Source organism: Zonotrichia leucophrys, chromosome 1, assembly GCF_028769735.1.
Source record: "Zonotrichia leucophrys gambelii isolate GWCS_2022_RI chromosome 1, RI_Zleu_2.0, whole genome shotgun sequence".
Classification (NCBI taxonomy): domain Eukaryota; kingdom Metazoa; phylum Chordata; class Aves; order Passeriformes; family Passerellidae; genus Zonotrichia; species Zonotrichia leucophrys.
In genome coordinates this window covers 31,576,706-31,593,578 of record NC_088169.1, presented here as the reverse complement: position 1 = coordinate 31,593,578, position 16,873 = coordinate 31,576,706, and the positions used below count along the sequence as shown (strand labels likewise).

The 16,873-nt window shown below is 43.0% G+C and overlaps 1 protein-coding gene across 1 annotated transcript in view; it reads right to left on the bottom strand.

Moving 5' to 3' along the window:
• Nucleotides 1-16,873, bottom strand: part of AFF3 (ALF transcription elongation factor 3) — a 327,563-nt gene that overhangs the window by 43,409 nt on the left and 267,281 nt on the right. Inside the window, exons 10-11 of the mRNA XM_064710766.1 lie at nt 9,288-9,453; nt 1,101-2,129 (exon numbers count right to left, since the gene is read on the bottom strand). Of these exons, the coding sequence (XP_064566836.1) occupies nt 1,101-2,129; nt 9,288-9,453 (1,195 nt within the window). The remainder of the gene's footprint in view (nt 1-1,100; nt 2,130-9,287; nt 9,454-16,873) is intronic.

The window sequence follows — 16,873 nt, the reverse complement described above, 5'->3', positions numbered from 1 at the left end:
TACAGCTAACATGGATCAGAGACGATTGATCCATGTCTTAAAAAAACAAAATTTAAGAGGCAGCATGTAAAGAAAGGGGTACAATATAAAACTTGGTTTCCACTACTTTCCCACTTGAAGCAGGGAATTCAGATACTAATAAAAGAAGGACAAAAAAAATGAAGAAAGATAAAACAATATGGAAGATTGCTTTAGATAAATGATCCTCAAAAAATATACAGATCCATCTGCACACATACAGTAGCTTAGAGGGCAACAGACGATTGGTTGCACAGCAAAACTGTTCAGAAATTAAGCAGATGGTGATTCCAGTTCAGAATGACTTTGGGGTCAAATAGGTACAAACAAGCCAGGTCAGACCAGAAAGCTTTGGCCATGGAGAGGAGGGGGCTTTCCCCTTGGCCCCAGAAAGGGAGTGGGAGAAGCAGGGCAGAAGGGTGGATGTGAGAAGAGGGCTGTGCCCACCCAAGCACGGTGACAGTGCTGCTGAGGAGGGGGCAGCTAATGGATTGTGGTCCTACTCCTACACCTAGAGCCCCAAGGAAAATGGGGCCACCAGGGCGTGAGGGAGCCAGGATCCAGGATCCAGAACCAGTCAGGTCCCAGGTCTCTGTGAATCCATTCCTCACAAAGCCAGGAATCCCTGCTGCCACTGAAGGGCTTGCCTCTCGCTGACAGTCAGAAGGGAAAAAAGATGCTGCCTCTTCTTTTACCATACACGCAGTGATACTGTGTCGACTACAACAAGGCAGCAGACAGTTGTCCCTTCGCTGACCTGAGCATCATTTCCAAATGCTCAGGTTTTGAGAGATGCCTCAGGAGACAAAATTATGCTACTATAAAGGCAGTGCCTTCGCTAAGGCACGCAAAGGCACACACACAGCAGTCAACGCTGTCTCCAAGGAGCTGTGATCCCTCGAGGCCAGGAATTCCATCACCTTCAGGGCTGGCATTTCCTCCGGGGTTTGGCCAGTCCCTGCGTGGTCAGCAGGGACAAATCCCAGCTCTTAAAGGCCAGCCTGGAGAAGATGCTGCCATCGAGCACAGGACGTGGGTGCAAGCGGTCCCCAACCCCTGTGATCGGTTCCCCAGCAGCTCACCTTGCGTTTCCTTCTAGATTTCGGTAAACCCTTCTCTGCGGGGGGTTCAGCACTACTACCCTGCGGGAAGCTGGCCGCCTGGTTTGCTCCGGCGCTCATGGCCAGCGGTTCTTCGGGCAAACGCTCTGGAATCCTGGACAAAAGAGCCAAGTCAATGTTGACCCACAGCGACTTTACCTCATCACTGTCTTTCAGAGGAGACAGGAGCTCATTCCTACCGAAAGGAACCAGGGTGTAAAACTGTTCCTCCAGCTCCTTTGCTATTTCACTACTAGTCCTGGCATTAATAGAGCCAAAGGCACTGCAGCCGCCGTGGGGCTTGCTGGCGGTGCCGCTCCCCGCGTCCTTGGCACCCCGCGGCTCAGGCCCGGCTGCCGCTGGCACCTTGGGCAGCGGGCGCTCCTCCCGCTCCGACTCAGAGCCTGAGTCGGAGGAGGATGATGAGGACGAAGACTCGGTCTCGATGAACTCCTTGGATTTCGGCGCCGTTTTGCTCGGCCCTCGGGCCCGACGCTTCTCACCAGCTGCAGCCGAGCGGGGCTCCCGGCGGTGCCCCGCTCTGCAGCCGCCGCCGCCGGGCCGGGCCCTGGGCGCCTCGCCAGCAGCGCCCTCAGGGAAGCCGTGGCTCCGGGGGGGCTCCTCTGCGCTGGGGCAGGGGGCGCCGTCTCCGGCGGAGTTCCTATCGGCTCGCCGCGGTGCCTTCTTCCCTGCTGCCCGCCTCGGCGGCCCGCCGTCGGCAGCGAGCGGTGACTTCTGCCGGCTGCCCTTGCTGCCTGGCGCTTTGTTGGCGGTCCTGGGCCGCGGCCCGTCCCCGGCGGCGGCGGCGGCGCGGCTCTCCTCACTGCGATGCTCGGCCGGGCCCTCAGCCGGGGTCTTCTGTCCTTCCTGCCGCTCTGCCTTCACGCGGCCGTAGTACGGGTGGGCTTCCAGCGCCGGGCCATCGGGGTGGGTGAGGATGGGTGCTTTGTGAGGGGTGACTTTGTTCAGCCACTTGTCCAGCTGCCACTTGTTGGACGAGGGCGGCTCGGGCTGAAAGGGAAACAGACGGCAAAGGGCTTAGTGCCGTGGCCCTGCTGCCCCCACCCCGGCATCCCTCTGGGACAGCGAAACGCCGCATCCCTCCGAGCACCACCGAGATTTTCCTTCGGTACCCAGAAGAGCCGCCCCAGCCTATGGCAACCCCTCGGCACTAGCCCTGCGTTGCAGGACAGAGCTCATGCCTTGCCATCGGGGATGTTTTTGGTTTCAAATGGTTTGGAGATGACAGGGAGAAAGGCTTCTGTGATGCATCATTTCCAAGGGTGATTCACAACAGCACTACTGCCACTGGCTCTACTGGGAGACACTCCCAAGTTTCCAAATAGAAAAAGGTGCAATGGCGATAGGAAGGGAGGAAAACAAAGCAGGGTACAGCTGAGGCTAGGGGAGAATAGCTATCAGGAAAGCTAGGGATGTGCATAGTGTGTCCGGTGCCATTGCAGTAAATACAGAAAGCATTTAAGAAGCATACAAAGTGGCGTGTGGTAGGGAGTTGGAGGGCTAACCAGGCGCTTCATGTAACCTGTCTTGTATTGACATTATAATCCACAAACATTTGTTGTGTGGTGGTGCTGTCAAGGGCTCATTTTGTGAGTATTGTGTGGCTGTTAGTTTTTCTTTTAATGTCTGTCACAACACTATCAAGTTATAAGAGCACATTTAAAACATAATGGTGTTAGGACAGGGAAGAAGTGGGATAATCATGATTTCAAATGTAACCACAGCTGAGACAATGTTATTTCAGAACAATGTGTGACTGTTTTCTAGAGCTTGCAATCAGTAATTTGAATGTAATAAAATGAAGAGGAGAGGCAAAAACCCCAGAAAAAAACAGATGATGGAGTAGATGGCTAGCCATAACCTAACTCCATAAAAGCCAAAGTGAAAAATTTCCTAATTTCCTCAGATGGAACCAATATTTGGTTCACTAGGCCATTGCATGTGAATAATCAAAAACTGTGTCATGAGTCGAACATGAAAACCATCAGTGCTCTGGAAGAAAGTTTGCTCAAGAGAGAATATCCACAGTCTCTAACTTAAAAGAGTATCTTACTTCTTGTTTAAAGTAGATGCCTGTGGGCAACACAAGTTTCTTGTACAGCCAAGGGCGCCTTCAGAATCACCCACTGAGGATTGTATGCACTCTACAAGGAGCAAAGGCTCCTAAAATAAGCAAAAAAATTAGACATTGGAATTCATATGATAAAAATATTCCTTCTAGCTAAAGTGTCTAATTTACTCATTACTGAGCTAACCCAGACCTATAGGAAGTTTGCAGGACTGGCATACATTTATGTTTTTTAAAGCATACTCCCTAATATCTTACATGAAGAATTTCTTTCCTGAGCTGTAAATCTTGAAAATGGATGGTCAATATTTCTCTTGGATGAAGCTGTATTTTTACAGCCCTAAACTCTTTATCTAAAAATGAACAGCATTTTTTTTATTGCTGTTGAAAATACAGACAGATATGTTTGATGCCATTCACTGTGCACATACTGAATTTACTAGATATATAATAAAAGGTTCACCATACGTGGAGGTCTTTCCACTGTTCAGAAGTATTTCAGAAAAGGGGATACATCAGAAGCACGTGGGAAAGAATACACCTCTGTCTGCAGGGGTAGGTCAGAGTGAGTGCTGCTTGGAAGTTCAAAAAAACTTCCAAATTCATCTGTTATATCCCATTCTGCCTCTTTATATATCTTGTAATTCTTGAAAACAGTGGCTCACAGACTTCAAGGGATGACAGTAACCAGCAGGAAACACTGATTACAAGCTGCAGCATCATAACCTGGCTGTGCAGGACTTTGCTAGAGTAGTATGTATGTCTGCTATTTAGGCATAATACCTATGGTCCTACCAACCTATCCACCAACTAGGAAGTTTATTAAAAGGGATCAACAGTGTTACCAGCTTTACTTGTTTTGTCAGGAGTTTCAGGTGCGCTTTTGAGGTTTAGTTAAATAAAAATTCACATCCTTGTGTTTTCTGAAAAAAACCCCCAAGATCTGTCTGCTAAAAAAATCCTTTAAGATTCATCTGATAAAAGTAAAATGTCTGCAGCCTATCAGGTAACTTAAAAGAATCCAAAGTTTAAAAATTGGAATTTTAAAACTTTCCTCACTAATTTTGGGCCCTGATACCATTTCTGAATATTTGAGATTCTCAGTGTACATGAGTGATGCCAGTTCATTTTTGGAACTAATTTATTCAATTGATTGTTCTAACTGAAAATTACTGTACTTTGAGATTACATTACAAAAAAAAAAAAAAAGAAGGCACCTTGCAAGAGAACAAATCATGACAACCAAGAATAGATAGCAGGACTGGTGAAAAAATAGACTGGGAAAATTCACTTGAAAATTTTTGGCCATCCATTATATGTGCCTAATTGTAATTATTTGTGGGAGAAAAAGAAAATCCCTAATTTCCGCTCCACGCACCGTTCTATGGAAGAAAAGTTGGTTTGTTGAATTGAAAGTTTTTCAGCAGCATGTAAGGATATAAATACTTATGAATATATATCCAGAATATTGTGATACCAAAATGCTCTCTGCCCATTGGTTTTGATGCATGGAAATATGCTGCCCCTAGGGCCTTTTAGAGAACTGGGCAGTTTTCAACTGGGGTAAAGCCAGTGCTGTGCAGATGGGCACTGGTAATAGGAATACCAGTCTGTGATCAGCTGATTTGCAATTAAATATAGGTTGGTCAGCTGACTTGCAATTAAATATAGGTTTGGCATGAAAACTCAAGCCAGCAAACTTCACAGAACTAAGATTCTTTCAGGGATCAACATACCACAGACATACACATGTGCCAGGCTTCATGAAGAAACAGGATGTGATACATTTCCTTAAATATTGTGGGTGGATTCATCTGTACAACATAGACACCTATATCTTAGCTAGTCAACAAGTTCCTTCTCCAGTCAGTGAACTACTCTTCTAGGGTGTGAAAAATTCCCTCTTGAAATAGACATATGAAATAGGCCAGATGAGCTGGGCCCTAAAAACGTCTTTTCCTCTCCACAGACTGTAAAGGGGAGGCTGAGGTGGTGAGCAGATGTAGGTATCTACAGGAGAAGTGTGCAGATTTAGGTGGGATGACTCCCACGCAGCATGTCTATATATCTCAGATCTCTTCAAGGCTGCAAGTGCAACCAGAGGCATGAATGGCATGCATCCAAAAAGAAACTTGTCAAAATCTTATCCAGAAACACTTTCTAGGATAAAGGGCTGTTAAACAATGCCAGTGTAATGGGGGCCCTCTATGCTTGTTTCTACAAAGAGGGACCTAAGGCGTGGCTAATATGTGGTAAACTTGAAGTACAACACCACTTTCACTGAGAGATATGAGAGCCCATAACATGTGCATGGACTTAGCCCACCATCCCTGCAAGCTACCCTGCCTATTATAAATCCAGGTACTAATTTACCCTTGTGGTAACTTGCTTGTGCTGCCCTGTTATCAAATACTTCACTCAGGGCAATGCCCCTACAAATGTGGTGCTTTCTCATTATGTTCAAGGCACAGACGAAATGATGATGAAGAAGACAATGGTGATGATGATCATTATTACTATTGGATTATATTGCTACTATTATCACTGCTGATGGTGCTTTAACAAATTAGAACTGGGCATTCCCATATGTTAGGCACAGCACACATATACTCTAAGAGGTGGTTCTTGGCACAAAGAGTTTTCTGAAGGGAAGGGAGAGTGTAGTTTGCAGTCTTTGTCAATAACAGTCTGCAGGACAGCCAGAACACATGAATCCTATTTACAAAGGTAACAATAGCATCTACAGATGGTCTAGTGGTAAAATTCCTATATGTGACTCCTTAAAATGGAGGAAGAAACTAATGGTTGTGAACAGTTACAACAGCAAAATCTGTAAAGGCCATTGCATCTGGTATATGGGGCTGGTGAGACTCAGAAAGGGGCATCTTTCTCTTCTGGACAGGTTACAGGTGGTGAGGCCAGTGATCCTTTGCCCCATGGGATAGATTCTCTGCTTCCTTCCTGCCCATTCGCCACTCTTATCCTCCCTCACAGCAGGAATTCATGGTTGTCTAACCAAAGACAGCTTTAGTAAAGGCCTGCAGGATAATTCAATGGAACAAAAAACAAATAAACCAATTTTTTAGCTTGGAAATGTGGCTTTTTCTATATACATGGCACCCAAATTTTTTTCAACCACCTGAAAAAGGATAAGATGTCATTGTTTTCCAGATTCCTCATTTATGACATTAATTAAGGTCATTCCAAGAATTCATGACTTCAGCAAAGAAACAGGAGATAGAAGTCTCAGTTCCTTGTTCATAATTTTAGGTTTGCAGTCCACAAAGCTTTAACTACTCCCATTAATGTCTGAGGCACCTTAATTTGTCCACATCACTGAAACCAGTCTGAATGTTGTCTCCTGTTCTAGCTCAGCCATTATTCTTAGTTTACTGCAGGCATAAAGTGAAGACAGCTGAGCTAGTCACTACTGGCTCTAAATAGTCAATGGAAAGAAACAGACACTTTTAGGGTGCAATTCATCTAATCTACTTTATATGTATGCTTTACAATGAGCTGCTTTTTCACTCTAGGCAGCTGCATTTAGACACCTGAGGACAACTGGAAAATTTCAAAATGAGATGAGGAAAAAATTACAGAAGACATGAAATAGCACTTGAATTGTTATATAACCTCAAGTGCAGAAGATACACTGTCCCAGAAATAAAAATCTTTGAGTATGTGCATATAATGTTTCAGATTATTTGGAGGGGAGAGGGGGGGGAATAATGAAGGCATCATAATGGTTTGCAGATTTCTACATTAAGTTCCTCCCAACCTTTAAATACGGAGTTTCTGCCTGGCATTGTGCTGGACTGCTCCAGTTCATTGAACCTGAAAGAACCAGTTAATGCAAAATCAAAAACCAAGATGTATTTACTTTTTTTGTCTTAGCCAATTAATTTTAAGACTAAATCTAGAATAGAGTCCACTACTTAAAAGTAGGTGGACATGGCCTCCCTTTAGGGAGCTTCCAAAGACCTGTCTCTTCCCATTTACTGGGTAAGAAACTGGCATATACTTTAGAAAGATGGCTTCACTGGGTGCATAAATGTATGTTAAAGCATTTATGCAAAGCTAAAAGGACTTCCAGTCAGAGACATCACTTGAGCATGTTTGAACTGGTTCCATCAGTCATATGATAGCCCTGGGAAAGCATTTACCCTTGGGGAAAACATAGGTATTCTACTTCCCTGGGACACCCATATCTGCGTGTGCTGTCTCCTAGATCCCATCAAGGGATGAAAATTACCTATGAAAATCACTGCAGCCATCACATTTGTGAGTCATTTACATTTTTGTGTAGGCATGTGTCATACAGCATGTCCTAGAAGGCAAACCACACAAATATAATGCAAAGAGACAAGCAATCTGTTGGAGTGGGGCAGCTGTTTTGTGACAATGATCACTGACAGCTCAGGCTCTGTACAAAATAGTTCCACAGATCTCGAGAGGATATGCATAAAATGCTTAAGAGGAGGCACTTCCTCCATGTTTCCATGACTTAGTTCTCTGCTGGACTTTATGAAATCCAAGACCTGCCTCGGTTAATTAGCTTTGTGCATTCTCTGAGGAATTTCTGCTCATGGGCTCTAGCAGCATGGGTATCTGCCTAGATGGTAACCACTCCTCCCTTCCTGTGCTTCTCCTTTCATCTCATATTTCCTTCCCCTTTCTTTCTTCTCTTTGCCCATTTTCTTCCGCCTTTTGAGATCCCACAGGGAGAGGAGAGACCAAGAATGAGATCTTTGCACTAATTCCAGCAGGGAATTAAGTAGACAGAGAACAAGGTCTTAACAGGTCAGATAAGAAAGCTCAGAATGGGAAATAAGACATGGGGTACGTCAGGGAGAGCAAGAGAGACTGGAAAGAAGAGAGAGATGGAGAGAGTGGACAAAGTAAGAGGAGAATTAGCTGGAAATGGGTCTGAAAGTGCTGTGAAGGAAAGACAGAAGATAAGTGTTAAACAAGGAACAAAAGTGACAGAACCTGAGAAAAATATATTAAGGATGTTTCTGTGAGTACTGCATTTTGCTCAATTGGAAATATGTCTCCAAATAACCAAGGAAAATATGAGGAAAGGTTTGCTGTTTTTGCAGCACAGTTTTTTTTTCAGAATGAGAGAATAGGTGAGACATAGTTTTGGGGGGAGGATTCTTGTGATTGGATGGTTTATGCGGAGTAGGAAAATATACAGACTGTATTTCATGTGTATTTACAATCTTGATGCTAGATTTTGGAATATTTTTACATACATTAATGTGTGTGATGTGGCTGTGGAGTTCATAGTTTAATTCTAAACGTGTGTATTGACCAAAACATGTAAAAATGTCAATCCTGGTAGAAAAGCAGAGCAGAGAAAGCAGCTTTGTTGTGTCTGTTGAGCTTTCTGCAGAGGTGGAAGCAGAAGGTGTCACAGCACTGGCAGCTTAATTGTAGTTTGGCTAGGGCTTGTCTACATGTGGAAATTTTCAGTGCTGGCTTTCCAGATGACTAGTTTGGGCTCAGTGTTTTGCACCATGAGTAATTCAGTTTAGTCCATTTTGGAGGTGAATTGAAAGAAATCACATAAAGGCAGCAGTAGCAGAAAATAATTCACTTAGAGAGTGAGGCAAGGGAAGTGCATGAGTGAACAACTGGTTTCTTTTAAAAATTTAACCTCAAACTGATTTTATAATAGCTTCCCTGTGTGGAGAAGCCGTTAGTTCCCTTGCAGTGCTGGGAGCCCACATGAAGACTTACACTCTAAGCAAGCCATTGCTATGGAGGCAAAGTTGCATAAAACTTCAGGCAAGCTGTGAGCCTTGCAAGGTGCTCCATTCACCTCCAATTTGAGCAAAATGTAACAGGGATATTTCTTTCTTCATTTTTGTTTCAAATGCTTTAATCTGCCCCAACATCCATTGCCACTTACATTTCACAGCGTGCCAGGAAAAGATCAGGGGGAAGATCCTTGGGCCTTTCTCTCCCATTGTTTTTCCATGCATCTCCTCACAGCCTCCTTGTGTGGGTCTGGCTGGGAGAAGGTGTGAGTGTGTGTAGCAATGGAGTGCCACCCCAAATGACAGCAAAGCCCTTACCTCTGGGCTGGAGTAGTGCGAGGCCTTGCTGCCGTCACTCTCGCTGGAGCTGCTTTCGCTCTCGGAGTCAGACTCTGAGCTGCTCTCGGATTCACTGGAGCTGCTGCTGCTCGAGCCCTTGCTGGAGAGTCCCGAGGCTCGGGCACTGGCCTGCGGCACCACCAGGCTGCCAGCCCAACACACAGCCCATGGGGTGTGCGACAGGGAGGGAAGAGAAGAAAACACGAATATAAACATGAAACACCCACATATAAGAACCGTGCTGTTTTAGGAGCATACTCGGCGAATGCCTGTGAGCTTTTCTCTGCTGCTAATAAATAGTGAAGTGACTTCAACATTACATTGCTATAACTGGGGGGAAAAGATGGGGTTACTCTCATATCCATTTAAATCCATAGCCTTTGCCATCTTTTTCATCTGGGGGAGAGTCAAGTTTTCCCTTCACCTTGTCTCTTTTCCCATTCCACAGCTATTTTAGGATATATTAAAAATACTAAGTGTTAAAAAAGCAGTATAGAAAGCAGTTTTATGCTGTCTAATGAACACTCAGCCCAGAGGTGAAAGCAGGAGACCAAAAAGGTGAACAATTAAGAAACAGAGTTGAACCCCACACTACCAGTCATAAGCAGTAATAGCAATAACCATAAAAATAACAATAATGATACATCTTCACTGGAGCTTCCAACCCCCATCTTCCATTTTGCACACTTCCTTACCTGCCCATAAATGATGTGGTTACCTGTATATACTATCTTGATTACTGGCAATTCAAGATCTAAGACTCAGCCTGCAAAAACTTGAGGAGCTCTGGCTTGTGTTTTGGCATGTCAGCAATGCAGTGCTGTCAGCAGAGCTACTTGCCTTCTTTAAAGTTATGTTTGCATGCAAGTGTTTGTATTATCAGGCCTGACAGCAGAAGAAATGTGTATTTTCCTGAAATAGTTGACCATGCATATTAAAAATATCACAGTCATAAAGGCTTGAGTGTGAAATATCATATTAAGTCATTCAGCTTATTCCCTAGGCAATGCAATATTGCTCCCTATAGCAGGGTGCATTTTCTAGTGAGTTGTCCAATTTGATTTTAAATGACTTGAATGCAGCTTTTACTTTTACCCCTGGGAAACTTCTCTGCAAACTAACCCAAATTCCACTGTCAGAAATTTCTTCCTACATTCAACCAGAAGTTGCCCTTTTAGAATTTATAGTTGTTACTTATTATTTCATCGTATTACTAATAGTTACTATGATAAATTATCCTCCTCCCTTTTTGCTCTCACATTTTTGCAGATTGTTTTCCTGTCCTTCTTCAGTCATCTTTCAGACAAGGCCTTACACATTTACTTCTTCTGATCTTTCTTCATAAGTCATTATCTCCAGGGATATGGGATCATTTTTATGGCTCTTTTCTGAACTCATTCCAATTTGTCTATATCTCTCTGATAACAGGGTGCCCAAAACAGAGTGCAGCATTATAGATGGCTTCTCACTACAGCCCTGCAGTGAAGGGCTATTACCTTCCTGCTCCTTGATGCGCTGCTTCTGTAAACATATATCCGAGCTGTGAGGGAATGTATTGTCCATTAACATCCCTACCTCTCTTTCAACACTGCTTTCTTCAGAATTCCTCTACTGATAGCTACATGATTATTTGCTACAGAGAGATTAGCTTGCTTTTTTCCTTCATACCAGATCTCATTTTCCTCTTTTACCTTGCAAGCTTCTAGCTCCTTTTGATTTATTTCGCTGCCCTCAGAGGTGTCTGCAGCAACTTCTAATTTTGTATCAAATGCAAACTTAATTAAATGGTTATTCACTTCCTTTTCCAGATCATTAATGAGACTGTTAAATAAACCCCACATGAAACACACTGGTACCCTGATAACCATCTCTTCCCAATTCCATTCACTGGTGTTTATCATCACCCTTGTTTATGCTCCATCAGTCCAATATTGTGGCTAATGCAATGTGATCTTGGAGAAGCATTTTGTGAGAAATAATATCTAATAATTAATTACAGTTCTGCTATGTTGCACCTAATGAATTGTCTTTACATGGTAATGGTGTTTTTCATTATGGAAAACTGATACCTGACACCTTGCACAAGCCACATACAACAGGCAATTCCTGAGGCTTTGACAAGGGGCCAGCCCATCAGAGAGGTGGTTTCAACTTCACAATTCCCCATGGCTGCACAATTTCTGGCCCTCTACCTGCGTCCCCTAACATATGCCAGCCTTTTCCATCTGGACTAGCTGTCTTGCACAAGCCAGTACTCCCACCACATCGCCTTTACTTGCAGCATCCCCGCTGCCTTTTGCTAGGAGGTGGTACAGCTGTGCATGGCTTTCTTAGTTTTTGTTTGCTTGGGGAATCCTGACACTGTTGGAGAGCTTTCTGCACCCTTCAAAGCACAGAGGGGCCAGGCAGTGGAAAAAATCTCAGCTGTGATCTCACCTTACTAATTAAAAGCAAGTAAAATAAACAGGAGAGGGGAGCTGACATCCATTTATATTTTTTATCTTTATTCCCATCCCTGTAACTACTACTGGGCAGTAGAGAGAGAGGTGGCAGTAAAAGCTCGTGCACTGTCAGGATGGCTTGGTGCTACATGCATGGTCACAGTCTGCCAACTCCTGGGTGGCAGGAGGTCTGTCTTCATGCACAGGCATTAAATGTACCAGTTACAAGGAGTGCCTTTAAAAACTTGGTTTTTTGTCCAGCCATGTAGGTGCAGTAAAGACAAGATTTTCAGGCAGCCATTTGTATAACTTCATTAAGGCACAGAAGTGACAGAAACAGCTGGGAAGCTTGTAAAAAATTTTCCTTCTTGGAGAAGGAAAATGGATATTTTGCAAACAGTTTCAGGACAATACTTTCCTGACTTGTACAGGTTGCCCAGTGAACTCCAGATTTAGACTCCTCACTTATATTAACAGATTGCAGTTAATCCCTTGCTAATAAAATAGTGAGAGCTATATACAAGCCATTATGAATAGGTTTTGTGGTTTTGATTTTTTTCCTTAAGAAAATGTGGAAAAACCATGAAAAGTTAACTGCCTTTTCAGACAGCGTAGCTTAGGGAATGCCTTTGACAGTGTCTGACTGATGGATTTCCAGTCCTCTCCACAACAGCATTGTGACTGAAAAGTTCTGGAGCATCACAAAACATCTGCACATTTATGTCCTGCCCTTAGTGACTGTGGTTTTAATTTTTAAACCATCATTTTTATTTGTCATTGACTGAAATATTCAGAAATTGCTATATAGGGGATGAGGGGGAAAAAATCCATGGTAATATTTCTTTCCAGTTGCGACATGAAACGTTTTTCTAGGCTGCTGAATAGAAATTGTTACTACAGCCCTAGATATAAAATATAACTGTTGGATTCTTCACAAACATCTGGAAATCTATGTTTGCTGTTCTAATGGTAGCCAATATGCTACAAAATTAAACATTACAATATTTTCCCATTTATGCTAACATTGCTGAAGTCTCCTGTCCCCCTTTTACTTTTTCAATTTTGAAATATAGCATATTCTTATAAGGTTCCTCATTATGTTATAGTGACCAGGGTAATAACAGTTACATCTGTCTTCATGCATTCTTATTAAAAATCAACTTTTTTTTAAAATTGGTAACTGTTATTTGGACTGCTTTTTCTGAAGGATGTAAGCAAGATCACACAGTTAGACTGATCTACATTTTAATGACTGTGGCATATAACATTTGAGCATATTTTGCTACTGGTTTATGCCCCAGAATCAATTACCACATCATAGAATTTCTATTTTTATTTTAAGGAATTAAATGACAATTAAGTGAGACCCACTTTTCTTTAGAGCTCTTAATCATAACTTGCACTCTCTGACTTAAGAGAGAGAGTAAATACCTTGTAAATTTGCCAGAAGTTCAGCAATAAGACCATTTAAAAACCAACAGACCATTTGAAGTTTCTGATCAGATATCTCCCATTACCCTGGCTACAGGGGCACCTAATTTCCATGCAAGTCTCCAACAACCTGTTTTCCTGCACTGTCTTTCTTCTTAAAAGAACTGCTAGACTCCTTGTAGCCCCAATTTTTCTCTTATGTGCCGGTTCAGAAATCCAGTGATTTGGGGAAATTAATACTTCTTCCCCACTCAAACTGATTTGTGATCCAAGTTGAGAGGTGGAGCCATCTCAATCCCTGGACAAGGCCTAGAGGATATTTGTGTGGCACCAGTTGTTAGCCCCATCAGGCTGCATGGCCATGGCCAGCCTTTGAATGGCACCAAGGTGGTTTGAACAGTTATGCAGCAAGGTGCTAGACCTGGCTATTCAGTCAGTGGAGACAGATTCCCAAATGAAATTGCTTTGGTGGCCCTCAGGAGACCTCTTTAGGTTAATCATGCTGGATCTGAGTCCCACTCTATGCTTCATATTAAGCTGCTGCTTACAGCTGCACTGCTTCCATGATAATAAATCATGGCATTCAGCACCGGCCACAAGAGTTTCCCAGGCTAGGCATATGCTGCACATGCAGCATGGATAAAGATACAAGTAAAACTGATGCAGTTCTTTACCAAACTGCAAGTATTCAGTGACAATATATAGAAAAAAATCCCTCTGATGCTGAAGAATTTGTCATCCCAGCTCTTCACTGCATTACAATATGAAGGCACTTTATACCTACTTTACACAGGCATGAATGATTATCAAGAATGCAATGCAAGGGAGAATCAGGCCTTGGAGAAATGACTTAGCCAAAGGAACATATCAGTGAGCCTCTCAAATACTTTTCCAGCCACAACAAAGGCTATGCAAATGCTCATAGAATCATTAAGGTTGGAAAAGACCTCCAAGATCATCACGTCCAACCCTTGACCAAATACCACCAGGCCCACTAAACCATTTTACAAAGTGCCATGTCTATTCATTTTTTGAACACTTTAGATATGGTGACTCTACTATTTCCCTTTACCACTCTTTCAGTGAAGAATTTTTTCCTAATATCCAACCTGAACATCTCTTGGCCCAGCTTGAGGCCATTTCCTCTTGTCCTTCCTTGGCTGCATGGAAGACAAGACTGACACCCACCTCACCACAACCTCCTTTAAGGTAGTTGTAGAGAGCAATAAGGTCTACCCTGAACCTTCTTTTCTTCAGTGTAAACAAGCCCAGTTTCCTCCGCTGCTCCTCGTGGGACTCATGTCCCCGAACTTTCACAAGCATTGTTGCCCTTTACTGGATACTCTCCTGCACCTCAATGTCCTTCTTGTAGTGAGATGCCCAAAACTGAATACAGTACTTGAGGTGTGGCCTCAGTAGTGCTGAGCAGGGGGAAAATGCATCATATTTTAGAGTACAGTTGGTCTGTGTAATTTCACTTTAGTAGAATTGTATCCAAAGCTTTCTTACCAAAAAGGTCACTAACACTATCAGACATTGTCTGCTGTATTTTTTTTTTTTGTCTGGAGATAGGACACTATTTATTCAGTGTCATCTGCACAGCTGTGATCATCTAAACCATTTTTCTTCTAAATTTCATTCTGGTGTGCAACTGCTAAATGGCTGTGACTTCCCAGAGGAGAGAGAGATGCAATAACTAGTGAGAAGAGCTTATTTGAATAAACAAGAGGCATTGTTAGGGATCACATTGTCAGCATTGAGAGGTAAGTGTGGAAAAGCTGATCCAAATTTATATATCACAAACATTTGAGAAATCCTAAGAAAGGCTGTATGAATACTTAGAGTATTTTGGATGTTCAGCAAAAAGTCTATCCCTGTCTAGAAATCAAGGCCTGTTGTGGGAAAACAATACTTTGAAACAGACACCAGCCCCCTAGCTGGTATAAACTGTCATAGCTCCATTGACTTCAATTAGGCTACAGTGATTTAAATCCAACAGTAAATCTGACCAAGACTCTGAAACAGTATTTCAAATTTAGTGATGAAAACATATTCCATGGTTTAAAGGAGCTCTGTTGGCAGAGTTTCTATTTTGATTTCAGATTAAAGTATCTGAAACACCACTTCCTTCTTCCCTCAGAGCCAACCTACTACCCATCGAAGGTCTTTTATGGAAAACTCTTTATCCCTTTACTGCAATAAGCAAATTCCACATGGTGCTTCCTCAAAGCACAGACGGAGAACATTGTGCCAAGATCTGTATAAATATCTCTGCTGCCTGGCACTGAAGATACTGCATGTCTCTCATGCACACAGTAGGGAATTCCTGTCTCAGTAATTGTGAATGGATCACAGAAGCCATGAAAATGCCCACTTCTTGCTGTTGCCCCTGGGTATTTTTCAAATTCTCTTCCAGCAAAGACCTCTGAAGCATGGGAATTATAAGGACTTGAAGATCAGGCCATCCCAATATTGTGACAGAACATATGGGGGTATCTTCTGAGGCAAATGTAGAATGCCAAGAAATAGCACCATAAGGACAGCCCACAGAATGGAGGTGGACCTCATCCATTTGTTTCAGGACAAAATCATGCTGAGAAAAGGGAAATGATACCATAAACTCTAGAACCTGCACAGACAACAGCCAGATACCACCATGGCTTCAAATACCAGTACAAAAGTCTCTGTGCACTTAACATTCAAAGATGAGTACAATCACAAAGTCATAGAAAAGCTTGGGTTGGAAGGCACCTTAAAGATCATCCAGTTCCAACTCCCCTGATATTTAGGGTCTGTTCTAACCCAAGCCTCTCCATGCCTGTATGCTTCTGTGACAGAAAGGCTCTGCTCTAGTTTTAGGTCTGTTCCATTGTGTCTGAATGCCCAAATCAAATGACCCTTCCAAGGCTCCAGCCACCATCCCATACACGGGTGTGACTGAATTGCCCACTGTGAGTGTGTTAGGAGATGTCTTTCATTATTTAAAAAGCCCTTGGATATCCTTTTTCTGAAGTCAGTATAGAAGTGACACAAATTTATGGTTTTGTGCCTTTGCTAACTAGAAGCATTAAACCAATCTAATGTCTGAATTCTTTCCAGTTACCAATTACAAAAACCTATCGTTCACTAATAGGAGAAGACAGTGAGCCCTGCTGCAGCTTGCTGTTTCAGCCTGAACTCAAAAAAATGAGGCTCAACACTTTCCTTTCTCCCTTTCTCCAGGTAAACGATTTCCCAGGAGTCTGTTAATATCTTTAGGAAACAGAGAAATGTTTTCATACCTCATTCCTGTAATGGATGAGGTATGAAATTGGAGTCATGATGAGTGAAAGTCCTGGAGGTTGTTCGGCTTGTCACAATATATAATGCCTCTGTGAAAGCACTGCATTACCTTAGCTGCACCACCTTTGCACAGCTCAGCTAATAAAGCACAGCTGCCAAGAAGAGAGTTCATAGGCCCCCCCTATATTTTAGCACTTTCCCTGGGAGCTTCTTAAATAGTTTGTGCTGACAAGACCACAAGTATCATCTGATAACACAAACTGAAGGCAAACCAGATCTCTCTAAAGAAGAGTCAGGTGTGCACTGTGCAATTGCAGCTTGTCAGAATAGTCACCAAAGAAAAATTTATAGGAAAGGCTGTTTGAAAAAACAAGCTATGAAGCTCAGGCACATAAATATACAAAAACCCTG